The sequence below is a fragment of the Hypanus sabinus genome, chromosome 13 (assembly GCF_030144855.1).
Source record: "Hypanus sabinus isolate sHypSab1 chromosome 13, sHypSab1.hap1, whole genome shotgun sequence".
NCBI classification, from domain to species: domain Eukaryota; kingdom Metazoa; phylum Chordata; class Chondrichthyes; order Myliobatiformes; family Dasyatidae; genus Hypanus; species Hypanus sabinus.
In genome coordinates this window covers 31010406-31038268 of record NC_082718.1, presented here as the reverse complement: position 1 = coordinate 31038268, position 27863 = coordinate 31010406, and the positions used below count along the sequence as shown (strand labels likewise).

General features: G+C 43.2%; 1 protein-coding gene across 2 annotated transcripts in view; it reads right to left on the bottom strand.

The window, feature by feature from the left end:
- Positions 1 to 27863, bottom strand: part of dmtf1 (cyclin D binding myb-like transcription factor 1) — a 100316-nt gene that overhangs the window by 20034 nt on the left and 52419 nt on the right. For both annotated transcript variants that reach the window (XM_059987396.1, XM_059987397.1), the window contains exons 6-11: positions 24586 to 24662; positions 20790 to 20947; positions 20668 to 20700; positions 11152 to 11261; positions 3674 to 3902; positions 751 to 902 (exon numbers count right to left, since the gene is read on the bottom strand). In XM_059987396.1, coding sequence (XP_059843379.1) covers positions 751 to 902; positions 3674 to 3902; positions 11152 to 11261; positions 20668 to 20700; positions 20790 to 20947; positions 24586 to 24662 — 759 coding nt within the window. The remainder of the gene's footprint in view (positions 1 to 750; positions 903 to 3673; positions 3903 to 11151; positions 11262 to 20667; positions 20701 to 20789; positions 20948 to 24585; positions 24663 to 27863) is intronic.

The following is a 27863-nucleotide window of genomic DNA, read 5'->3' as shown; positions in this document are numbered from 1 at the left end:
TGGGGTTTCAATTCACTATCAAACCCAAGCACCTCGACAGCACAGCACCCCATAATACTGCAAAAATGTTGGCCTGGCCCCTAAAAGATTCTCCAGCGTTTGAGGGGCTGCCTAATAGAAGGAGATAAAATGATGAGAGGTATAGTTGGGGTGGATAGACTGGGGTTTTATTACAGGGTGGGAATGTTACATCCACAACTGCCTCAATGACCCGGAGAGCAAGCTGGCTGGAGTCAGGGCTTTATCTTCGGCTCTTGTTCATGTTATCCATGCCAAACAGGTCAAAAGGTAGAGACTAGATAAAGAGTGGTCCTCCAGGTTCAGGGGGTCAGCTCAGGGCTAATAACCCTGATTGGTCAAACAAAAATGAAGAATCCTACATCTGAGAGGCCAAGGAGAGACAGAGATGGAGGAACTTCACTGCTGCCTTAAACTCCAGCGGTGTAACGGGCAGTCAGTATACTGTAAATACTAGAGGACATAAGAGATGCTGTTTGAAGCTCCTGCTGGCGGGGGGGTGTAGTAATTGAACGTGACAGCTAACTTCTTAACATTTAACATATAGTAGGATAGAAAACAGACAATGCTGGAGATACTTAAGGCAGTCAGGCAGCATCTGTGATGGAAGTATCAAAGGTAACGATTTGGCCCTATCACCCTTCATCACAACATTCTGGTTTTATTTCAGGGCTGCAACACCACACAATGAGACTGCTCCCGAGGGAAACTGCACTCTGACAATGCCCGTACCTGCAAATGTCAGATCCTTGTGGTTTGTAACTTGCCGCTTGATTGTCCACCATTTGCTTCTCAGCCACTGCGGAGAGCGGACACTGCTCCAACCTTCGGCCATGACATCCCAATTTATCTCACTCTCATCTTCTGCGTTCAGTTCTGCAATTCTAAACCAAGTTATTAAATAAATAAACTTGTCCATGAAGAGTCAGAAGGTCTGTAAGCCCAAGTAATACTTGTTGGTCCAACTAAATACGTCTTCTCAATATAGAAGCCAAAATGGTTAAAATCTTAATCCTCTCTCCCCTAGCCACCTACCTTCCCCCTCATCTGGTCTCACCTATCACCTGCCAGCTTGTCCTTCTCCCCTTTCCCCCACCTTGTTATTCTACCAGCAAACACCAATGCCCATTTCCCTGCCTGCCCAATGAAGTGGCTTGCTAACATTTTGTGATTCATTCCCCAAGGCACCTCGATCCCTCCGAACTTCGCTCATTCACAGCCTCGCCTCAATTCGATAATAATGTCTTTTGATTCCTCTTATTGATGTGTGCAACACTACCCGTCTCCATCTAAAAGAATTATTTTTGAACTACTTTCTTCAAGAGCTATGTTCTATTTCACTTGTGGTAGGACACAAAAGTGTTAATCTGTTTATAAACTCAAAGTCACGAAACCTCACTAAAGTTTCCATTGTACAAACAAACTTCTTCAGAGTCTGGGGAACTTTAATTCTGGCTTAGATCTATTTGAGCAACTTAATTAATCCAATGTACCCCACAACGAGAAGTTACGTCAAAAAATTACCTTTTATAAGGAAATGTGCCAATAATTCTCTGAATGATCTACACCAGCAACTTTAGTTTCCACTTCAAACTTAACATTCTCCCACCCATTGTCAATCTCCCATTTATATAATCTTCTCCAAAATGACAATCTTAGACTACAGGTAAGAGTAGCCTTCAACCTGATGGCATGAACATTGATTTCATTAACTTCCGGCAATTTCTCCCCCTTTCCCACTCTGGCTCCCATCTCACCACTTCTTTTCTCCTCACCTGCCTATTACCTCCCTCTGGTGCCCCTCCTCCTTCCCTTTCTCCCATTGTCCACTCTCCTCCCTATCAGATTCCTTCTTCTTCAGCCCTTTACCTCTTCTACCTTTCACCTCCTAGCTTCTTATTTAATACCCTCTCACCAGGTCTCACCCTAATACCTGTCAGCTTGTACTCCTTCCCCTCTATCCACCACCTTCTTATTCTGGTTTCTGCCCCTTTACCAGTCCTGATGAAGGGTCTCAGCCTGAAACTTTATTCCCCTCCACAGATGCTGCCTGACCTCTTGAATTCCTCCAGCATTTTATATGTGCTGTTCTAAATTTCCAGCATCTGCAGAATTGGTCTTGGGCTATATTATTACTTTTTAATATTTTTTGTAACTCTGTGTTTTTCTGCTATCATAATCATTTGTGTTATATGTGCTATGTTCTGTGTGTGACGGAGAAACACTGCTTCATTCATCTGTATTCATGGGTATAGATAAATGACAATTAATCTTGAATTTGAAATTGACTTGAAGGTTATTTGCTGCTAAAAGGCATCACTTAAAGCCTACACGGTTAGGGTTAGCATTGGGCATGCTATGTTGGCGCTGGAAATGTGGTGACACTTGTGCGCTGCCCAGCACTATCCACGCTGAGTTGATTTGACACAGACAACGCATTTCACTGTATGTTTTGACGTACGTGTGACAAATAAAGCTAACCTCTCTCTTTTTAAAAAGGCTGCAAGATTTATAATGCAGGTCCTACTCAGTCACACACTGTCTCTGCTCAATCCCCAACAACCTCAGTCAGAGACGTACAGCAGGCCCTTCAGCCCATCTATACCTGTCCAACTGGCTTTTCTATGTGTTCAATACCTGTCTCAACCACATCTTCTGACAGCTTGTTCCATACACGGACCACCCTCTGTGTTTAATAACATTGGCCTTTTAGAACATCGAACAGTATAGCACAGGAACAGGCCCTTAAATTAGTAATCAAATGACCAACTAATCACTTCTGCCTACACAATGGCCTCACACTCATGTGTCTATCTAAACGGCTCTTAAAAGCCCCCAAAATAATCTGCCTCTACCACCACCCCAGGCAGCGCGTTCCACACCCACCACTCTCCGTGTAAAACATGCGCTTCGCATCTCTTTTGAAATTACCCCCTCACCTTAAATGCATGCCCTCTGGTATTAGACATTTCAACCCCGGGAAACAGATACTGTCTACTCTGTCTATGCCTCTCATAATCTTATAAACCTCTATCAGATCTCCTCTCAGCCTCCGCTGCTCCAGAGAAAACAACTCAAGTTTGTCCAATCGCTCATTACAACACATAGCTTCTAACAGACAGCACCCTGGTAAAGTTTAAGTTCCTATAAAATCTCTCTCCTCTCAACTTAAACCTCTAGTTCTCGATTCCCAAACCCTGGGGAAGACTGCACATTCACTCGAACTACGCCTCTCCTGGATTTATAGACTTCTGTAAAATCACCCCCCACTCTCCTGGGCTCCAGTGAGTACAATCCGAGCCTCTCCAACCTCTCTGCTTCTATCCCACGGTGAAGATGACACAAGTTCAAACTGAGTATGGCTCAATTTGCAAAGGAAACATCGTGCCCCAGTAGCCTAGCAGTTAGTGAAACACTATTATCACACCAGTGGACCCAGTTCAATTCCGGCCACTGTAAGGAGTTTGTATGTTCTTTCCACGTCCATGTGGGTTTCCTCCATGTGCTCCAGTTTCCACCCACATTCCAAAGACATATTGGTGGTAGGTTAATTGGTCATGCGGGTGTAATTGGGCGGCAAGGGCTCATTGGGCTGGGAGGGCTTGCTGCTGCGCTTGAGTTAAATGCTCAGACCTGCTACTTGGAAGTGGTGTACCTCAGGATTAGGTTCATTTCGTCATCTTTGCTCCATTCTGTCCCTCCGCTCTGCTTCCAGTTGAGGTAATTGAGCCACTTGGAGCGACACTGCTTCTCCGAGCGGGTCCCCACTCGCTCCGCCACTGCTGCCCAAGATACTCCCTGTGTGACAATGTCGCCGGGGTCAGTGGCTGTTAACTCGTGCACCACCTCAGCCAGTCTCTTCTCTTCCTCCACCGTCCACTTACCTGCAAAAGCAGACGTGAGAAAACATTGCTATGGCCAGGGTTCATGAAATATTAACTGGCAAAATTGCTCCATTTACCAACAGGAAGCAAAAATAGATAAAGAAACATCTCCAGAATGTGTTCAGGGTGGACTTTAGAAACAACGTAAATGTAATCAATACCGATTAGGGTTAGGCGCCACTTGCCCAGCACAATACCCGCTGATTTGATTTGATGCTGTTACTGTACGTTTCGATATACATGTGACAAGTAAAGCTGATCTTCAATTTTGCGAACAGGTCTAGAAAATGCTGTTAGCTTTAAGCGCTCAGACAAGTTACAGAACTTCACCTTTTGTACTGGCACTTCATTTAATTTGTGTCTGCAAATCCATTTTTTTTCTTCCTGATCACTTTTACTCTTGTAGAAAATAAATCTTTAAACATTCAGTTTAATCAAATGCTTATAAAACTGTCATTATTCTAGACTCAAAGGTCTTCCCATTATAATTTTGAAATAATTCCCTGAAAACTTTAAAACAGTGATGAGAAGAATCTGTGTCAAGTGAGAACATGATTATTTTGCACAAAATGCCAATTGAGCAGTAAGATGACTTGTTCAAGAACAAAATGTTCCACAGTCACTCAAACACATCACTTTCTTAAATGGAACAGGTGTTGCAAAAGAGGCTACAGTGGGGAAAAAAGACCTCATTCAAGTGTAAAGGGGGTTTCTTTTTTTTGGTACTGTTGGGAAAGGGTTTCTTTGTTTGTTAAAAGCAGGAATGTTTCTTTGTTGCGAGAGAGTGCTGAAAGCTTGTTTGTTACAATTTACTGATAACGAGAATGGTATTCCTTTGTAAACCAAATTGGGATTAATGTTCTTTCTTCTGAGTCTGTAAACTTTGGTTGATGGGCTTTTGGGCAGATCGGCGCGAGGGGGTCGACAGAGAGGACGCAATGCTGTAAGTTGGGCGAGGATCGGACCCCAAGCGGGGGTCCAAGGCCGGGAGGTACTCCGAGGAGGGGGAATGAAGCTAGATGTGCTTGGTTGACCACTCGGAGGGTCCTGAGCTGTGAGTCGAGGAGTTCGGAGGGTCCTGAGCTGCGAGTCGAGGAGTTCGGAGGGGATCGAATGGTGGCCAGAAGACTTCAGAAATTGAGCTCCAACGGTTGTGCACGAAGTGGTTTGGACTTTGATAAGTTTGGCGCCTTTTCTTTATTTTTTTCTCTTCATATATACTGTATTGTTATTAATCACTTAGTTATAGTAACCTTTATAAATTGTACTCATTTAATCGCATATGGTGTACTGTCTGTTTTTTGGCGAGGCGGGGACATCACACAGCATCCACACCAGCTGATTACCCAGTTTGGCGGGGCCGAAGGCTGCTCCCCCTAGACGAGAACGAGCTGAGCGAGCCTGAGGCGACCCAGGGGGTTACACAAGAAAAAGGAGCTTGAAAGCCTAAAAAACCAGACTCATGAATAGCTTCTTGTCCAGTGCTGCGAGACTCCTGCACTGGTCACACCTTTCATATGCCCTACCTGGTGCTGCCATGTTCTCTGACTCTTACCTTCTCATATGCCCTTCCCAGTGCTGCCACGTTCTCTGACTTCTACCTTTTCACCCGCCCTTCTTGGTATTGCCACGTTCTCGGATACTTACCTCCGTCTCTTCCATTACTGTCAGTTCAGAATTTCCCTTTGCATTATTGTACGTTACATTACTCTGTGGTTTTCATATTTGCTGTATTTCCAACATAGTCAGTACAGGCCCTTCGGCCCATAATGTTGTGCCGAACTTATAACTTTCTCCAAGATCAATCCCACCCTCCCCTCCCACATAGTCCTTCATTATTCTATTGTCCATTTATCCATCGAAGAGTTTCCTAAATGTCCTTAATGCATCTGCCTCTACCACAGGCCCTGGCAGCGCATCCCACACACCCATCACTTATGTAAAAAAATCTCTGACATCCACCCAGTACTTTCCTCTGATCACCTTAAAGCTATGGCTGCTTCATACTAACCACTTCCACCCTGGGAATAATTCTCTGGTTATCCACTCAATCTGTGCCTCTTATTATCTTATACACCTCCATCAAGTCACCTCTCATCCTCCTTCACTGCAAAGAGAAAAGCCCTAGATCATGAACCTTTCCTCAGAAGACATGTTCTCTAATCCAGGCAGCATCCTGGTGAATCTGTTATTTGTTGTTGCATCGATCATTTCTGTGTGCACCGTTTACTCGGCAGCCTCATACAAACATTTCATTACACTCTGATGTATGTGACAAACTCATCTGATCTAAAGACAAGTATTGAAAGATTTCATTTTCATATTCTAGTGTGCTTTTCTCTTTACACATAATTGCTCAGAGCAGGATCTATCAAGGCACTCACCAAGTGGGTAACGTGCAAGGCACACTGTAAGCCCTTTCATTCTGTTCCACAGCGCTTCTCCCGCACCAGACTGCTACCTGGTAGTGACAGTAGGTTGGTGCGCAAGGACCATTTCTTCTGGAGATCATTCCAGCACCAAAACAAGGGCACCCCTGTATTTACAGGGGGTTTACGGGCACGGTACAATCACCAGAACAGAATCATTCCAGTTCCATGAACCTCCCCCACAGTTTTCATGCAACACATTGCAACATGTAATTTCTCATCCATAGATTGTGTTACATCAGAGCAGAATCCTACTGAGGACTTCAACCTTGGAAACTCAGATTCCCTCCTTTCATTAGTAAATATTCCTGCTACCCGTTTTGAAAGGGAAAGAAGTAAATAAAGATAAAATGAAAGACCCCCAGGCCATGAGATGACTGAACTCCTTGCCACCACACAGGTCTCATTACATATTAAGCATCTGTAGCATTATACTGTTTTCTTTTTAACTTGTGTCGTAAATGCACCTTGTTCTAAATGTCTGGAGTATATTTTATTATTTAAACAATTATTTTCAGTAATATCACTTTGTGTTGTGTGTGAGTATTCAGAGCCAATATAAGGTATTCACCCCTCCCCCACCCCCTCCTAGAAGTTTTCATGCTTTATAACATTGAATCATAGTGAATTTAATTTGGCTTTTTTTTGACACTGCTGAAAACAATTCTTTTGTGTCAAAGTGAAAGAAGCTCTACAAAGTGATCTAAGTTAATTACAAATATAAAATACTGAATAATTGATTGCCTAAGTATTCACCCCTTTAATGTGACATACCAAATCATCACAGGTTCAGCCAATTTGTTTTAGAAATTAAATAATTAACTTCTAAACCTAACTGGTTAAATGGAGATCACCATGTGCAGTCAAGGTGTTTCAAATGATTGTAGTAAAAATACACCTGTATCTGGAAGGTCCAACTGCTGGTGAGTCAGTATCCTGGCAAAAACTACACCATGAAGACAAAAGAACACTGCAAGCAACTCCAAAAAAAAAAGGTAATGAATAGCACAACTCAGGAGATGGATACAAGAAAGTAAGAAAGTTTCCAAGTCACTGGAGTACAGTTAAGTCAATCATCAGGAAATGGAAAGAATATGGTACAGCTGTAATTCTGCCTAAAGTAGACTGTCCTCAAAAACTGAGTGACTGTGCAAGAAGGGGACTAGTGATGGAGGCCACCAAGAGACCGATGACAACTCTGGAGGAGTTACAAGCTTCAGTGGCTGAGATGGGAGAGACTGTGCAAACAACAGCGTTGCCCACCCGGGTGCTTCACCAGTCACAGCTTTATGCGAGAACGGCAAAGACAAAGCCAGTGTTGAAAGAAACCTTACATGAAATCTCTAAGCTAGAGTTTGCCAGAGGGTATGTGGGAGACTCTGAAGTCAGCTGGAAGAAGGTTCTATGGTCTGATGAAACCAAAATTGAGCTTTTTGGCAACCAGGCTAAACACCGCACATCATCAAAAGCACACCATCCCTACTGTGAAGCACAGTGGTGGCTGCATCACGCTGTGGGGATGCTTCACTGCAGCAAACCCTGGAAGGCTTGTGAAGGTAGAGGGTAAAATGAATGCAGCAAAACACAGGGAAATCCTGGAGGAAAACCTGATGCAGTCTGCTAGAGAACTGTGACTTGAGAGAGGATTTGTTTTCCAGCAAGACAATGACACCAAGCATAAAGCCAAAGCTACACAGGAATGACTTAAAAGCAACAGAGTTATTTATCTTGGAGACGCCAAGTTAGAGTCTAGACCTCAATCAAACTGAGAATGTGTGGCTGGACTTGAAAAGGGCTGCTCACTCACAACCCCCAAGCAACCTGACACAACTTGAGCAGTTTTGTAAAGAAAAATGGGGAAAATTTGCAGTGTCCAGATGTGCAAAGCCGATAGAGACTCAGACGGAAGGCTGTAATTGCTGCCAAAGGGTGCATCTACTAAATACTGACTTGAAGGGGATGAGTACTTACGCAATCAATTATTTTATGTTTTGTATTTGTAATTAAATTAGATTACTTTGTAGAGATCTGATTTCCCTTTGACACAAAGGCATCTTTTCTATTGATCGATGTCAAAGAAACCTAAATAAATCTACTGTGATTCAATGTTGTATGACAATAAAACATGAAGACTTCCAGGGCTGGGGGGTGTGGGGTGAATACTTTTTATAGGCATTGTATTGAGCATTTTGATCACAAGGCACACTGTTTTGTTTGGCGATATACATAAATATGGTTGAATGACAATAAACTAGAACTGAAACTTCAATGTGAATGATGTGATAATGGCCAAGGACACAAGGTTATCATGGCTCTAGACCAGGGGTTCCCAGCCTGGGGTCCATGGACTCCTCATTTAATGGTAAGGGCTCATAGCATAAAAAAGGTTGGGAATCCCTGCTCTTTTAGATTGTATGCACCAAATCAAGGAAATAGCATGTTATGTAAAGTTTGCAAATATTAGGAACATGAACAGCTGAGGTAATGGGAAATGGCCCAACACATATTCATTCATCTGCTTAGACAGAATTATTATTATTAATTATGTGCCTTAAATGTAGGGTGGCAGGGTGGAGATTCATCTCTACCAAAGGAAGTATAAGACTCTCCTTCCCTCCACTAACCTGCAGGTCACCCTAGGGCCTAGGGCAAGGTGTAGCACCTGCTTAGTCCCTCCACCCCCGATCAGGGACATGTGAAGCCACAGGAGCATATGGTGGATGGTTGTATGAGCAGCTGGTGTGTATCACAAGTCCTGGTGGTGTGACCAGTGGTGTCAGGCAGACAATCTCTGAAGACTATCGATGATGGCTGGGGTCACCCATCTTGTAAAGACACTGCCCAAAAGGCGGCAATGGAAAACCATTTCTGTAGAAAAATTTGCAAAGAGGAATCGTGGCTGTGGAAAGACAATGATCGCTATTGCCATACGACTCTGCACACGATGATGACGAAGCTCAAAATGTCCAGGCTTGGTTTGTGGGCTGTTATGAGGAGAGAACAGTGGGGCAGATGTCAGTGAGGGATTACCATGGAAACGAGAAGTGTGAGGATGTCTGGTTTAACTCTCAGCTCCATGGTATTGTGCAGGTGTTGTGCGTTTTTGGCTCTGTCTATCAGCTTGTCGTCAAAGGTGCCTTTGGAAGCAGTAAGTATACCAGGAGGCTGTGATCCTTCAACACCAGTCACTGGCAACCACGCACAAAGCAGTGGAGGATATCAGCATTTAATTTTCCACTAGAGCAGAATTATGCCATTCAGCCCATCGAGTCTGCTCCCCCAAGGATGATTTATTATTCCTCTCAGCCCCATTTTCCTGCCTTTTGCCTGTAACCTTTGATGTCCGGATTAATCAAGAACATATTAACCTCTGCTTTAAATATACCCTATGACATGGTCTCCACAGCCATCTGTGACAATGCATTCCACACATTCACTGCCCTCTGACTAAAGAAATTTTTCTTCATCGCTGTTCTAAGTGGATGTTCTCAATTCTGAGGATGTGCCCTCTGGTCCTAGACCCTCACCCCCCCCCCCCACCCCCCACTATAGGAAACATCTCCTCCATAACACTCTATCCATAAACCTTGCAATATTCAATAGGTTTTGATGAGATTCGCACCCCCTCCCCCCCATTCTTCTAAACTCCAGTGAGGCCCAGAGTCATCAATCGCTCCTCAACACTAACCCTTTCATTCCTGGGATTATTCTTGTGAACTTCATCTGGACCCTTTCCAATGCCAGACATCTTTTCTTAGACAAGGGATCCTAAACTACCCACAATACTCCCGGTGATGCCTGACCAATGCATTATAAAGCTTCAGCATCACAACCTTGCTTTTATATTCTAGTCCTTTCAAAATGAATGTGAACATTGCATTTGTCACTCAACCATACACGAGTACTGCCAAACGAAACGGCATTCCTCTGGCGCCAAGGTGCAAGTCACACAACAGTATGCAGCACATATAATTTTGATAGCAGACAAACATAGAGTTACAAAAATAATACACAGCCCGAGTCCCTGACTGTTCCGGCCTGTAGGTTGATGGTGCGCGCATGTTGTCCCAGAGCCATGTTTCTGTAACAACAAGCCTGCAGCAGTTCCTCATCTCACCGCATCTGTGGAGGGAAGTAGCTAGTCTATGTTTCAGGTTGAGACCCTTTATCTAGTCTAGGAGGAGGATCTTGACCTGTAATGTCGCCTGTCCATTTCTCCCCATAGATGCTGCCTGACCTGCTGAGTTTCTCCAGCATTTTGTTTGTGATGCTTTGGATTTCCAGTTCCTGCAGACTTCCCCGTGTTTATGGTGTGAAATTTGTTGTTTTGGAGCAGCATAGAAACATAGAAAACTTACAGCACAATACAGGCCCTCCGGCCCACAAAGTTGTGCCGAACGTCTCCCTACCTTAAAAATTACTAGGGCACCCATAGCGCTCTATTTTTCTAAGCTCCATGTACCTATCCAAGTCTCTTAAAAGACCCTAAAATATCCACCTCCACCACCATTGCAAAACATTTTTAAAAATCTGTAAATTACAAAAATAAAAAGAGAAACTAAAAGAATAATGAGGTAATATTGGTGGACCATTCAGGAATCTGATGATAGAGAGGATGGTAAGGGTCACATATTGTCCTCATGCATGCTTTAAGCTTTTAAAAAGTGGGTGTGGGGTTAGGTGCCTGAAGAAAACAGAAATCTATCTTGCCGTGTTCAGTAGAATTTCAATTAACATAAAATATACGGCAGACTGGTAATGCAAAAGCGAAGACAAAAACCTTATGCTTTAGTAAAGTTGCACTTGCAAAGTAACTTTACCAGTGTTACACGTGTCTTTCATTAATCTGCATCGGTCTTTCACAGAGGAAGCACTCCTTCCCAGAGCTGCCCCAATCGTTGCCCAGTCATTCCCATGCCTGGATCGCAACCTAAATGTACAGCAAAGAACATTCTCAATATATCCATTCTCCATGTATATTTGTTTGGCCAGATTACATTACATAACTATAAAACCCTTTAACAAATTGATTATTTCAGTACCATCTTGTGAGAACTATAATACAAAAGAGGACGTGATTTAGTGAGATTGACTATTAATATTTTAAACTGCAAGTGTTTTAAAACACTTTAAACTTTTCTATTTGGTGTGAAGAATCTAGGTGTTGAGTTGAAATTAAATTTTACAATTAGTGCTCTTTGTGTGTAAAGAGTATACCAATTTGTTGTGTGATAGGGAGAATGGATTCTCCTCAGTTAACAAAAACATAGATATTGTCAAGGACCTCTCCTACCTACTGAGTACATTATTCCAATAAACATAAGCATTTCTAAAATAAAACACAGAACTGTACAACACAACAAAAGGCACTTCAGCCCAAAATGTTGAGCCAAACCAATTAAATTAGTAATCAATTGTCCAACTCAATTAATCCCTTCTGCCTACACAATGTACATATCCTCATTTTTCTGCTCAGTAAAGACCCAAGATGTGTGGACTCCAGGCATCACAAATATCTTCACTCAGAGGATGGTGCGAGTGTGGAACGAGTTGCCAGTGGAAGTGGCGAATGTAGGTTCAATCGTAATGCTTGAAGAGAAGTTTGGATAAGTACAAGCATGGGAGGGGCATGAAGAACCATGGTCTGGATACATATAAATGGGACGAGGCAGATCTGGGTCAGCACAGACTAGATGGGCTGAAGAACCTGTTTCTGTGCTGCAGTGTTCTATAACTTTGACTGGTGGCCAATCTGGACTCTGGAAGTTTTGAGAGGAGGGGACTTCAATCAGGTCCACTGCACAAGTACAAAAGGCAGCAGCGGATCGCTACAGTGAAAAAGAGCTTTGACCAGCAGCCAGTCGGCGTTTGGGACTGATTAGCAAGAGCGAACTTAAGGAAGGCAGGGGCAAGCGTAGCAGCCGTTGTCTGAGTGGACAGAGTCAGAGTGGTGACCTTGAGGCTTTAGTTCTTCAAAGCTTCAACGATGAGAAGCTTCAGAGGAAGCAAACTGAAAGAAAGCTTGAGTTTTTTTTACTTCCTTTCTTTGTGTCTGGTCAGCTAGGTTAGTGGACATAGCTGAATGCTCCTCTTGCGGGATGTGGGAAGGCAGGGAGACCTCCAGTGTCCCCAACGACTACACCTGCAAGAAGTGCATCCATCTGCAGCTTCTAACAATCTCTGTTAAGGAATTAGAGTTGGAAATGGACGAACTCTGAGGCTACATCCACACCAGACCGGATAATTTTGAAAAGGCCGGTTTCGCGTAAAAACGATAGGCGTCCACACTATGCATTTTTAAAAATATATCTATCCACACTGAAACGTTGATTTCAGCGAATCTCCTCCTCCTGCGCAGGCGCAGGACATATCTACCGAAAACAAGCAACATGTTTCGTGTTGAATTTCGCCGTGAAAGTGCGCGTTTGTGTAGTTACAGACTAGAAAGGCTTAAAACGACGGACAGCTGTTGGTTTTCGTGCAGGAGAACTTAAAACTTAAAAAGAAACAAATACTGGAGTGTACGGAGGCAACCGACCGGGAATTCACGGACAGATTGACCCAGCTGACGATGAACATTGAAAAACTGATTAACTCTGTTGCATTAATAAAGAACCTTGTTAAATGTATAAAACATGTCTGTATCAGTGTTATCTTGTATTTCCATACAATGTTACATTAGGCTGTTACACATCTATTGTCAGAGAAGTACTTGCATAAATAGGTAAACCACCTTCATACGAGCAAGGACAGAAAACAGGGCAAAGTGAGTACAGTATACTTATTTATTCAGTAAGTTATAGGTCAAAGTATTTGGTAAGTACATTTCTAACTCTTCTGGCTTCAGTCTCATTGCTACCTGTTCTGAAATCGTTAGGTTGTGTTCAAGAAAACAATGAAATAGCACGCTGCCGTCTGATAGCGTTTTCAGAAGTCTCCGGTTATGCCGTCCACATTGATCTGCCCAAGCACCGTTTTCAAAAATACCCACCCTGGAAAGCATTCCTGAAAAGCTCCAGTTTCAAGAGACGAAAACACTGTTTTACTGTGGACGGAGGGTAAAAACGAAGAGAAAAAGCTTCGGACATGGATTTATCCGGCGTAGTGTGGATGTAGACTGAGTCGTTTGGGAGGCTAAGGCGGTGATAAATAGGACATACAGAGAGGTCATTACATGCAAGGTGCAGGACACAAGTGATTGGGTGACTGTCAGGAAGGGGAAAGAGCATAAGGAGCCAGTTCCGAGTACCCCTGTGACCATCCCTCAACAACAGATAGACCATTTTGGATACTGTTGGGAGGTGGGTGGAGAGCAGACGATCTAACAGAGGAATGTCACAGTGGTCAGGTCTCTGGCACTGAGTTTGGCTCCGTGACTTAGAAGGGAAGGGAGGGAGAAGAGGCACACTGGGTTGATAGGGTATTCATTAGTTAGGGGAACTGACAGGAGGCTCTGTGGATGAGAACAAGATTCCCCGATGGTATGTTGCCTCCTGGGTGCAGAAGTCTGTGATATCTCAGACTGAGTCCCCGTTCTTAACTGAGAGGGTGAACAGCCAGAAGTCGTGGTCCATGTAGGTACCAATGACATGGGTAGTATGAGTGACAAGGTTCTGCATAGGGAGTTAGGTGCTAAGTTAAAGGGCAGGACTTCTAGGGTTGTGATCTCAGGATTGATACCCATGCCACGCGCCAGTGAGGACAGAACTAGGAAGATTACACAGTTTAATATGTGGCTAAGGAGTTGGTGTAGGAGGGGAGGCATAAGAGTTTTGGATCATTGGGATCTCTTCCAGGGAAGGTGGAACCTGTACAGAAGGGACGGATTGCACCTGAACCTGGCGAGAAGGTTTGTTAATGCTGCATGGGGAGGTTTAAACCAGAGTTGCAGGGGGATGGGAACCAGAGTGCCAGAACAGTTCATGGAGAGGTTGTGGAGGCAGATGTTGGTAGGACCTCAGACAAGTTAGAAATCAAAAGGTTGAGCATGGCACAACTAGAGTCCTGAGCTGCATTTATTTTAATACAAGTGTCTTTGTAGGAAAGGTGGATGACAGTGCTGAAGATGAAGTAGCTGGTTTATAAACAGGGGCAATGTGTAGTGAGGAGAGGCTGCTGATGGGGCGAAATTGCAGTCAACAGGTTGAGTTGCAATGCAAGATGCAGACAAAATTGAATAGGGTGAATATAGGACTGAAGGGATTCCATCTGAATGCGCACAGTATACGGAATAAGGTAGATGAACTTGTAGCATAGTTGCAAATTGGCAGGTATGATGTAGGCATCACTGAATCATGGCCAAAAGAAGATTGTAGCTGTGAGCTTAACGTCCAAGGATATACATTGTACTGAAAGAACAGGCAGGAAGGCAGAGGGGGCGGCGTTGCTCTGTTGGTAAAAAAAATAAAATCAAATTATTTGAAAGAGGTGACGTAGGATTGGAACGTGTTGAATCATTGATAGAGCTAAGGATCTACAAGGGTAAAAAGACCCTGATGAGAGTTGTATACAGATCCCCAAACAGTAGTAAGGATGTGGCCAACAAATTATAATGGGAGATAGAAAATGAATGCCATAAGGGCAATGTTACAATAGTCATGGGGGACTTCAGTATACAGGTAGATTGGGAAAATCCGCTTGGTGGCGGATTCCAGGAGGGGGAGTTTCTAAGTATCTATGAGATGGATTTTTAGAGCAGCTTGTGGTTGACCAGCGGATCAGCTATTTTCGACTGGGTGTTGTGCAATGAACCAGAATTGATTAGGGAGCTTAGGGTAAAAGAACTCTTAGAGGCAAGTGATCATAATATGATCGAATTCACCCTGAAATATGAGAAGGAGAAGCTAAAGTCAGATGTATCAGTACTACAGTAGAGTAAAGGGAATTACAGAGGCATGAGAGAGGAGCTGGCCAGAACTGACTGGAAAAGAATGACGGCAGAGTGTCTGGAATTTCAGGAAGTAATTCAGAAAGCAGAAGATACAGGTAAATACATCCCAAAGAGGAAGAAGCATTTTAAAGGAAAGATAACACAACTGTGGCTAACAAGAGAAGTCAAAGCCAATATAAAAGCCAAAAAGAGGGTATATAATAGAGCAAACAAAAGCGAGAAGTTAGAGGATTGGGAAGATTTTAAAAACCAACAGAAGGGAACTAAAAAAGTCATTAAGAAGGTTAAGATAGAATACAGAACTAAACCAGCCAATAATATTCAACAGATACTAAATGTTTCTTCTGATACAAAAAGTGTACAAAAGAGGTGAGAGCAGATATCGGACACTGGAAAATGATGTTGGAGAGGTCGTAATGGGAGACAACAAATTGGCAACAAACTAAGTAAGTATTTTACATCAGTCTTCACTGAGGAAGACTTTAGCAGTATAATGGAAGTTCCAGGTGTCAGGGGTCATGAAGTTTGTGAAGTTACCATAATTAGAGAGAAAGTTCTTGGGAAACTTAAAGGTCTGAAGGTAGCTAAGTCACCTGGACCAGATGGTGTACACCCCAGGGTTCTGAAAGAGGTGGCTGAAGAGATTGTGGAGGCACTAGTAATGAACTTTTGATAATCACTAGATTCTGGAATGGTTTCAGAAAACTGGAAAATTGCAAATGTCACTCCAATCTTCAAGAGTCAGAGGCAGAAGATAGGAAACTGTAGGCCAGTTGATCTGTCTTCAGTGATTGGGAAGATGTTGGAATCAATTATTAAGGACGAGGTCTCAGGGTACTTGGAGGCACATGATAAAATAGGCCATAGTCAAATCTTGCTTGACCAATCTGTTGGAATTCTTTGAAGAAGTAACAAGCATGATAGACAAAAGAGAAACAGTTGATGTTGTGTACTTGTATTTTCAGGCCTTTAACAAGGTGTCACACATGAGGCTACTTAACAGGCTATGAGCCCGTGGTATTACAGGAAAGATTCTAGCATGAATAAATTGGTGGCTGATTGGCAGGAGGCAAAGAATGGGAATAAAGGGAGCCTTTTCTGGTTGGCTGCCGGTGACTAATGGTGTTCCACAGAGGTCTGTGTTGGGATCAATTCTTTTTGCATTATATGTCAATGATTTGGATGATGGAATAGATGGCTTTGTTGCACAGTTTGCAGATGATATGAAGATATGTGGAGGGGCAGGTAGTTTTGAGGAAATAGAAAGGCTACAGAAGGATTTAGATGGATTAGAAGAATGGGCAAAAGAAATGGCAGACGGAATACAGTGTTGGGAACTGTATGGTCATGCACTTTGGTAGAAGAATATATTTGTAAATGGAGAGAAAATACAAAAAAAACTGAGGTGAAAAGGGACACTGTGGTGAAAAAGGCAAATGCAATGCTAGCATTCATTTCAAGAGGACTAGAATATAAAATCAAAGATGTAATCTTGAGATTTTATAAAGCACTGGCAAGGTCTCATGTGGAGTATTGAGAGCAGATTTGGGCCCCTTTTCTTAGAAAGGATGTGCTGAAACTGGAGAGGGTTCAAAGAAGATTCACAAAAATGATTCCAGGATTGAATGGCTTGTCATATGAAGAACGTTTGATGGCTCTGGGCCTGTATTCACTAAAATTCAGAAGAACGAGGGGTGACCTCATTGAAACCCATCAAATTGTGAAAGGCCTTGATAGAGTGGATGTGGGCAAGATGTTTCCTATGGTGGGAGAGTCTAAGGTCACAGGACACAGTCTCAGAATAGAGGGGTGTCTTTTTAGAACAGAGATGGGGAGGAATGTTTTTAGCCAGAGAGAGGTGAATCTGTATAATTCTTTGCCACAGGCAGCTGGGGAAGCCAAGTCTTTATGTATATTTAAGGCAGAGATTGATAAATTCTTGATCAGTCAGGACATGAAGGGATATAGAGACAAAGCAGGAGATTGGGGCTGAGAGAAAAATTGGATCAGCCATGATGAAATGGCAGAGCAGACTTGAAGTGCCAAATGGCCTAATTCTGCCATTTATACCTTAGGGCTTTATAACTCTACACAGTGGAGCAGGAAAACCATCAGATCAGTCGGTGCAGTCAAGGTCCCAGGAAAAGCAATGTGACAGTGTCCAGACCATCTAATCTTGGGCGACACAAGGCACGAATGTTGGACACAACCTATAACCTAACAGTGTGGTACAGGGCTCCAGCACTCCCAGGCGCAGAACAGTACAGCACAGGAACAGGCCCTTCAGCCCATAATGTCATGTTAAAACAATCAAGTAGTATTTTATCACCTTCTGCCGACACAACGTCTGTATCCTCATTCTTTGCACGTCCATGTGCCTCTCTGGAAAGCTCTTAAACACCTGTCTCGTATCTGCCTCCACCACCACCCCAGGCGATGATTGCAGGCCCCCATCACCCTGTGGCCAAGAGAAAAAACATGCCTTTCCCCCCCCCTCACCATAAATGCATGCATCTTGTTTTAGACATTTGGAACTGGGAAAAAGATACTGGCTGTCTATCTATGCCTCCCTATCTTATAAACCCCTCTCAAGCCTCTACTTGGCCTTCAGTGCTCCAGGGAAAACAACCCAAGTTTGTCCAACAAATGTTCTCAACACCTTAAAGTGTATCAATAAAGAGGCTAAGATTTAAATAGAGGAAATTACATTAGCTAACAAATTATTTCAACTGATCGGATAGAGTGGAAGCATAAGGAGTAACTCCGCAAAGAGGTTACACCAGGGTGCCTTTTGTCACAAGTGGTCTGGGAAGTGATTGTGGTGCCTATACAAACAACAGCTGGTTCCTTTGTGTGACACATATATAGGCAGCAACACACACACAAAATGCTGGGGGAATAGTCCTGACGAAGCGTCAGCTATACTTCTCCCTATAGATGCTGCCTGGCCTGCTGCGTTCCACCAGCATTTTGTGTGTGTTGCCTGAATTTCCAGCATCTGCAGACTTCCTCGTGTGCACATATACAGGTAGACCTGTTTTATTAAAAAAAAACCTTGACCTGACCTTGCAAGTATGGTGAATCCACAGGGAGGAAATCAGAAATAATGAGGGCTGAGTGGACCACCTTGGAGTTCCACTTTCAAGGTGAGGGTGGAGAGATTTAATACGAACCTGAAGTGCTTCTTTTTTCCATCCAGAGGATGGTCATTACATGGAACAAACTGCAGGGGAGGTGGTTGAGGCAGGTACATTAACTACTTTTAAAAGGTACTTTACAGGTACATGGTTCAGAGTGATTTTGGTCAAATGCAAATGGGATTAGTTGATCATAAACACAAGAAATTCTGCAGATGCTGGAAATCCAGGGCAACACACACAAGATGCTGGAGGGACTCAGTAGGTCAGGCAACATCCATGGAGGGAATGAACAGTCGAAGTTTCGGGCCAAGAATCTTCATTGGGACTGGGAAGGAAGGGAGCAGAAACTAGGTATAGAATTAAACACAAGACATTCTGCAGAAGCTGGAATTCGAGAGCATCGCACACAAAATGCTGGAGGGACTCAGCAGGTCAGGCAGCATCTATGGAGGGGAATGAACAGTCGAAGTTTCGGGCTGAGACCCTCACCAGACTGGGATGGATGGGAAGAAACCAGGGATTAAGTTGAATAGAAATCTTGGTCAGCATCAACCAGTTGAGCTGAAGGGCCCAATATCTAAGTTGTGCAGCTCTGATGGACCACTTTTAACTGTAGATTAAAGACAACCAATATTCAATTATACAGTCAGAAATGTCAGTCTATTGACCTACGACCTGTTCTAATGCCAGTGACTTTTATTTCCATCTCACACAGGCATCAACTATGGGGAAATAAATGCTGGCCCCATGAAACTAGGCAAAATAAAAAATACCTTCAGGATAATTCACTGATAATAAGACATTAAAGTCAAAAATTTCCAACAAACTGCTGGCAGCTGCTTTGACTTCTGGATGCATAGGTCTCGAAAATTTATTGCACAATACCATAGTTTATGCACTGGATTGAATGATATCAAAAGCTCTTCTTTTGCAGGTTGTTAACGTCACACTATTTCTGAGCTTACACTAACACACAGAGACACCGTCACCATCACTGTCATGCCAAAGGCACTCAACATATGTTTTGACACCTCTTCCTTTAACCTCATACAACCTATTGCTTCAGAAAAAGCTCAACACAATGATCCATCTGAGCAGTCCGAAACCCATGGTATGGCATTGATTTATTGCAGATAGAACAGCATAGTGTGGGTCCTTACTCACTGGAATTTAGGAGAACGTTTGGAGATTTCGTCAAAACCTACCAAATGTTGAAAGGAATAGATAGGGTGGATGTGGAGAGGATGTTTCCTATGGTGGGGGTATCCACAACTAAAGGGCACAGTGTCAAAATTGAGGGGTGACCCTTCAGAACGCAGGCAAGGGGGATTTTTTTTTTTAGCCAGAGAGTGGTAAATGTGTGGAATGCTCTGCCACAGACCGCGGTGGAGGACAAGTCTGTGCGTATATTTAAGGTGGAAGGTGATCGTTTTCTGATCGGTCAGGAATTGAAAGGATATGGCAAGAAGGCAGGTGTTTGGGGTTGAGTATGGATCAGCCATGATGGAATGGCAGAGTGGACTTGATAGGCTGAGTGGCCTAATTCTGCTCCTGTGTCTTCTGGTCTAATGTTGTGCCAACATTCTAACCTACTCCAAGATCAATCTAACTCTTCCCTTCATTTTCCTATCATCTACATGCCTATCTAAGAGTCTATTAAATGCCCCTAATGTAACTGCCTCTACCACCACCCTCGGTATTTTCCACACCACATAGGCATGAGACTTTCTACATGCAATTTTAAGAAGTCCCAGGCGTGTGGAGGGGTGGAAAATCAGAGTCTCCATCAGTGTGCGGTTGTCTGAGGTATTTGGGCATGTCTGGTTTGATCATCAGTTCAACATTCTGAGCTACCAGCCCAGGTAACCTTCTCCTCTATAAAGCATCCAGTGGAAGTCAGTTACCCACAGAATGCAGCTGGGGGTAGGGTGGGGATAGAAATTTTGTAAATATTATTGTCTGATTGCACAGTAACAGTAAGTTCAAGTTTAATTGTCATTCAACTACACATGAATATCCATAAATACAGGTGACCCCCCCCCCCTTTACAAAGGTGGAGTGTTCCTATGAAATCTTTCTTAACCAAAGTGGCATAAAGTGAAGAACCATTAATTTATATTGGAAAAATTTTCGTCAAAGCGAAAATCCTCTTTGTAATGCAAAAACAGGTTACTAATGTAGGTAACACGAGTGAATCTGCAGATGCTGGAAATAAATAAAAACACAAAATGCTGGCAGAACTCAGCAGTATTTGAAATGAAAAATATTGAATGACTTAGAATAGTAAAAGACAACAAAATACATACACTTTGAGCCTTTCGATTTCTTGTGGCGTGTACCTGATAAGAAGAATTCAACATGGTTAAGCAATTTAATCATGCAAAATAATTTTCAGACTTTAAAAGAGTTATGAGAATACATTTCCTACTTCCCCACGTGATTTCTGTTGTCATACATTCGGAGCACCCTTCTGTACACTGCAAACAATGGCCGATTAAGACCCCTCGCAATCGTTCGGTAGAAATCTTTTCTTTCATCTTTAGACATTTCAAATATGACTTCTGTAGCGTCGCTTAGACCATGAATCTACGGAAAGGCATGGAAAGCAGGAACAGTGTTTTAGGATATTAAAGATTACAGATTAGCTTTATTTGTCGCACATATATTGAAACATACAGTGAATATTGGACTTGCGTTAATGATGAACACAGTCAGAGGATGTGCTGGGGGCAGCCTGCAAGCATCGCCATGCTTCTGGTGCCAACATGGCAGCATAGTCTACGACTTACTAACCCTAACCCGTACGTCCTTGGGTGTCAGAGGAAAGCGGAGCGCTCAGAGGAAACCCGTGATCATGGGAATTGAATCACCATCACTGGTGCTGTAAAGCGTTACGTTAACCACTGCACTACCGCGCCACCCTTTAACCTTTTGCTCAAAAGCAGAGATCTTCACGTGTCAGACATTGGCAACCTTTCTTTGCAGGGCCAATTGTGTATTCACCATGTGGTTCTAACACTGGAAGGATGTTCAAGGGGCACAGTGGGGTGAAGAGGTTCAGAAAACAACTGAAACTTCTGGCTGACGACGTTCAGGAATTTGGAAGAGAAGAGTTTTGTGATTTGGAGGACCGATGAAGCCAATGTGTTTAAGCTTTAAACTGGAAGTCTTAAGGTAGGAAACTCCTATCAGGGCACCATTGGTGAAGGGGAGAGGGGGAGGGGTGAGAGAGGGAGAGGTAGAAGACATGGGCAGTAGCATTGACTAGATGAGGTTTACTGAGGGAAGAATTGAAGATTTGCAAACCAACACACAAAACACTGGAGGAACTCAGCAGCAGATCAGGAAGCAACTTTCTATGGAACAGTCAACGTTTCGGGCTAAGGCCCTTCTTTAGGACTGAGAAGGAAGGGGGTAGATGCCAGAATAAAAAGGTGAGGGGAGGGAAAAGAGGCTAGCTGGAAGGTGATAGGTGAAGACAGATGGGTGGGAAAGGTAAAGGACCGGAGAGGAAAGAATCTGCTAAGAGAGGAGAGTGGACCATAAGAGAAAGAGGAGGAGGGGGGAACTCAGGGGGAAGTAATAAGCTGAGAAGTAGTAAAAGGTCAGAGTGGGGAACAGACGGGGAGTGGAGAAGGCAGGAATTTGTTTACTGGAAGGAGAAATTGATATTCATGCCATCAGGTTGGAGGCTACCCAGATGGAATACAAGGGGTTGCTCCTCCATCCTGAGGGTAGCCTCATCTTGGCCCAAGAGGAGGCCAGAGACCGACATGTCGGCGTGGAAATGGGAATTAAAATGTCTGGCCACCGGGAAGTCCCACTTGTGATGGATGGTGCGAAAGTGCTCAACGAAGCAGTGTGACCAATGAAGGGTTGACCATGTTGGTCCGCCATATTTTTCTTCAGTTGTTCTGTTCTCTGTTCTTAGCTACTAGAGTTTTGAAGTTCTACTTTTTCAATTCTCTTTGTTCCATTAGTGCCTAATAAAACAATTGTGAACTCCTTCCTGCCCTTCTGAAAGAACCTTTGATTAAAATCATTGGAATCCCACAGGCACAAAGTGTGTTTCGGCAGCCAGGAAGGCCAGGGGAAGTTGTGACAATGCTGGACTACAAGTGATGGAGAAAACGCTCAGGAGCTAATGTGTAAGTCAAATGAGGGTCTGAAGCTGCAATCAGCTTGTTTCAAACGAAACAACTGGGGATGAAGACGGTGTGAGAGGCCAAGGCAACTTAACGAAGATAATGAAGATCAGTGAAATTACTCATGGTGCTCGGGTTTTCAGCGCAGAGGAAGGGAAGAAACAATGAGTAAGTAGCTCAGTGAGGAGACTGGAGGAGGAGGAGGAACAAGAGAGAAAAGCCCAGTGAGAACCTACATAGCAAAGACCAGGCAGTCTGTAAAGATGGTGGCTTAATGGTCCTTTTAGAGGATAGCTCTGGATTTAATGAAAGGGCTTTAAATCCTGGGATGTTTTCCAAAAGGGCCTGCTATCATGCTGTAGTTCTAATGAAAAAATAAAATAAAATGATAAAATATATATAATAATGGACATTGGGGTGAGGTTGGACCAATTGGGACTGAAAGGAATGAAATTTATTATCAATGACCAAATTCGTGAAATCTGTTGTTTTACAATGCAATATATAAAAATTACTATAAATTACAATAAGAATATATATAAAAAATTGCAAAGAGAATGCAAAATAGTTAGGTAATAGTTCATGGACCTTTCAGAAATCTCAGGACAAAGCAGATGAGTGGAGAGGATTTTATGAAAGGATTTGATGGAGTGGACACTGAAAGAAGGTCTCCTCTGGTGGGGCGAACCTCTTAGCAGAACCAGGGGCTCAGAAATCCAATAGGAAATTTAGAAGAATTTTCTTCACCGAGAGAACAGTGGGAATATGGAACTTGCTGCTAGAGGGAGTTGTTGAGGTGAACGATGAAGATTTTATTTATTTTGAGATGTAGCATTGTAATGGGCTCTTCATGCCTGGGCTGCCCAAGCATACTCATGTGGCCAATTAACCTACCAAGCTGGCCGTCTTGGGAATGTGGGACCCCGAGGAAACCCATACAGTCACAGGGAGACCGTACAAACTCCTTACAGACAGAGGCAGGAATTTAACCTGGGACTCCTGCGCTGTAAGCGTTGCTACTAACTACTACTACGGAGGAGGAGGATAGAGTGCTATTGTGCCACTCTATCCTCCGGCACCCGGCCTTCCCAGGCCAACTCCCATTCAAGTACTAACCAGGCTTAGTTAGCATGCTTAGTTTTTGAGATCGGACAAATCGGGTGTTTTCAGGCTAGTGTGGCCGTAGACTACATAACAGAATGTATTTTAGAGACCAGATATAATGGAGAAGGAAAGGATGGCAGATGCTGGAATCGAAAGCAAAATTAACCCCCTGGAGAAACTCAGCAGATTGAGCAGCATCTGTGGAGCAGAGGATCTGTCGACAGCATCATGGTGAAGGGAAATGGAACAGAGAACCATGCTGGTGATTCGACTGAGGAATGAGGGAAGGAGACCCAAGGTAACTATGAACTGCAACATGGATTCTGGGTCAGATAGTTCATTTCCCTGCTGCACATCCTATATAATATTCACTGGGTTTATTTTAAAACCGAAGTTCTGATTAGTAAGGGTGTCAAAAGGGAGAAGATTGGTGAAAGGGGTTGAGAGGGATAATAAAGCAACCAACTTGGAATGGCAGAGCAGACTAGATGGGCCAAATGGAATAATTCTGTTCCTATGTCTTATAAACTTCTGTAAAATATGAAACCGATGGCCTCAGTTGGAAACCTTAGCTAAGGCAACAATCGAGCAGCATCTGTTGGGGGGTGAGGAATGGTGAAAACGGACGGAATTGTTGACATTTGGTGTTGAAATCTTGCAGCTGAAGATCTGTACTATGTCTCTCATGCCCTTTCCTCTCACAGATGTTGCCTGACTGAGGAGATTGGTTGTAGGTCCGGAATCCAGCATCTGCAGTTTCTTGTGTGTCCATCACCTTAACCATCTCACCTGTAGGCCTCCATCACCTTCACCATCTCACCTGTAGGCCTCCATCACCTTCACCATCTCACCTGTAGGCCTCCATCACCTTCACCATCTCACCTGTAGGCCTCCATCACCTTCACCATCTCACCTGTAGGCCTCCATCACCTTCACCATCTCACCCGTAGGCCTCCATCACCTTAAGCAGCTCACCTGTAGGTAGTTTTCAATATTGCTCATTAAGACGTCTATCTCTTCCTTTGACCACATTCCCTGCTTCCACTTGTGACCTAGGTTTAAAAAAAGTATATATTCAAAGATATTTAAATGAGAAGTCACTGAGAGCGGTTAGGTAACAGGTTAGAGCTTCAAGTTCACAAATCTTCATTTCCACGGAGAGAACAACAGAGATAAATTGGTTTATTATCACTACGTTTCACACGCCATCCATACAGATCTGATCATTACATAGTGTATTGAGGTAGAACAGGGTAAAACAATAACAGAATGTAGAATAAAGTGTAACAGCTACAGGGAGAGTGCAGTGCAGGTAGACAATAAAGAGCAAGATCATAACGAGGGAGATTGTGAGGTCAAGAGTCCATCTCATCATTCTGTTTAATTGTCTGCTAACAGCAGGGATACAAAGAAACACAATAGAATCAGTGAGAAACTACACACAAAGACACACAAGCAACCAATGTGCAAAAGGCAACAAATTGCACAAATACAGACATAATAATAATGCATAAGTAATAAATAAAATTGAGAAAATGAATTGTTACATAGAACAGTACAGTAGAGGAACAAGCTCTTTACCCACAATGTTGAGCCAAACCAATTAAATTAGTAACTCACATGGCTAACTAAACACATCCCGTCTGCCTACACAATGCTTAGATCCATCTATTTTGCTCACATTCACGTGCCTATCGAAACAACTCTCAGAAGTCCCTGATCTATATCCCTTTACCACCACCCCAGGCAGTGCATACCAGGCACTCACTACTTGCTGCGTAGAACACTTGCCTCTCACACATTTTCGTTGAAATTATTCCCTCTCACCTTAAATGCATGCCCTCTGGTTTTTGACATTTTAACCCTGAGAAAAAGACGTTCGTCTTCTCTGTACATGCCTCTCACAATCTTATAAACCTCGGTTGGATCTCCCCTCAGCCTCCGCCGCTCCAGAGTAGACTACCTGAGTTTGTCCAACCTCTCATTATAGCACATGCCCTCTAGTCTCGGCAGCATCCTGGTATACTGCTTCTGCATTGTCTCCAAAGCCTTGACCTCCTTCCTATAATGGGGTGACCAATGCTCCAGATGCAGCCTAACTTAAGAGTTTTATAAAGCTGCAATATAACTTCCTTACTTGACTAATAAAGGCAAGCATGCCATATTCCTTCTTAACCACCCTATCAACCTGTGTCGCCACTTTCAGGGAGCTATGAACTTAGATGACAAGATTCCTCTGCTCATCAACACTGTTAAGGGTCTTGCAGTTGTCTCTTTACATTTGATGTACCAGGGTGCAACATTTCACATTTGGCAGGGTTAAACTCCATCTGTCATTTCTCTGCCTACACCTGCATTTGTATGGCGGTGTTTTCTTTACCAGTTCTATGCCATCCACAAAACCACCAATCTTCATGTCATCTGCAAACTTACTAATCCAACCAGCTACATTTTTATCCAGGTCATTTAGAAACATCATAAACAGCAGAGGTCCCAGTACAGATCCCTGTGGAACACTACTAATCACGGACCTCCAGCTAGAATAAGTCCCTTTGTCACCCAAGGGTACACCAGTTCTGAATCCAAATGGCCAATTCACCATGAGCTCCATGCATCTTAATCTTCTGATGAGCCTCCGAAGAGGGACTTTGTCAAACACTTTACTAAAATTCATGTAGACAGCATCCACAGTTCTACCTTCATCAATCACCCTCAGCAAAAAAAACTCAATCAAGTTAGTAAGACATGAGTTGTCCTCACAGGAGAGACCAACCTTAAATGCATGGATGGAAGTTACAATGGACATTTACAAAATGGAGAAGATAACAGCATCTGTTAATCATAAGTTGGAACAATTTGATTCATATTGGGAAAAACCGTTTAACTACATAACACCTCATAGGCCTGATTTTATCCTCACAAATCAATGAATATGTTGTAAAAAAAAGATCACTCCCTACTTGTACAGTACATAGTTTTCTCCATTCGTTTGTTCTTTCTTTCCTTTCTTAAGTGTACCTGAGATAAATATTATGTGGAGATTTGTGGCATACGTGACTATGTGATATACATGTACAATATCTGAAATACATCTTATGGAAATGTTTGTTTGATGATGAACTTCAATAAAAAATAAATAACAAAAAAAGACACGAGTTGTCCCATGGTGTTCTCAATGCTAACTGAAAGCTACTCAAGTTTCCACTCTGTGTTGTACAGTGGTGTAGGATATGGGGTTCTCCTCACCACTTGAGATAGACATACATGTGTGGATCACATGTCAGTTTCAGGAAGCAAAGGGAGTGACTTCGTCCACTGGGTTAAGTGGGGTACTGGCCAGTAGAAATTCATATACTTGTTAATTTAAAGGTTTTAAAAATTTAAAGGTGGGACTGTTTCTACCAACAGGAGAAGGGGCAAAGGCAGGCTACTGATGCTTTAAGATCAGTCGCTTCGGCCAGATGGGGCTCATCAGCCATGGCTGGCAACTCATCTAGGAGAAGGAAGACTCTGATCTCAAACCTCTGCTGTCTTGCATCTATACACACTCGTGTGGAAGGCTTCAGGAGTGAACACTGAGGGAAAAATCTGGAGCTGGAGTTCCTAAGGCAGTTCTATGTTGAGTTCAACACTGACTAGCAACTCCATCAACTGCGTGGAGAAGAGCAACTTGTTAAACAGGCAACAGCTTGCTCTTCATATTGTGTTGCACTGGCTTGCATACCTAACCAGCTAGGATGCAACGTCCACGGTTGACCCTGACTGATGGAGGCTTCATCTAAGCTTTGATTATGGATGGCAGGGTGGAGATATATCCCTACCAAAGGAGTGTGAAGTGCTTCTTCCCTCTGCTAACCTGCAGGTCACCCTTGGGCAAGGTGTAGCACCTGCTTGCCCCCACACACCCTGGATCAGGGTCATGTGAAGCCATGGGAGCAGGTGGTGGATAGTCGTATGAGCAGATGGTGCACATCACAAGTCCTGGTTAGTTGATCATTGATGCTGGGCAGACAGTCTCTAAAGAGTATTGATAACGACTGGGGTCACCCATCTTGAAAGACACTGCCCAGAAGAAGTCAATGGCAAACCAGTTCTGTGGAAAATTTTGCCAAAAGCAATCATGGTCATGGAGACCATGATCGCCCATGACATATAACATGGAACATAATGATGATGTCATATGATACGGTACATAGTGATGATGAAAGCTTTGGTGCCATTTTAAGATTGCAATTATCAAAGATTTGAAACAG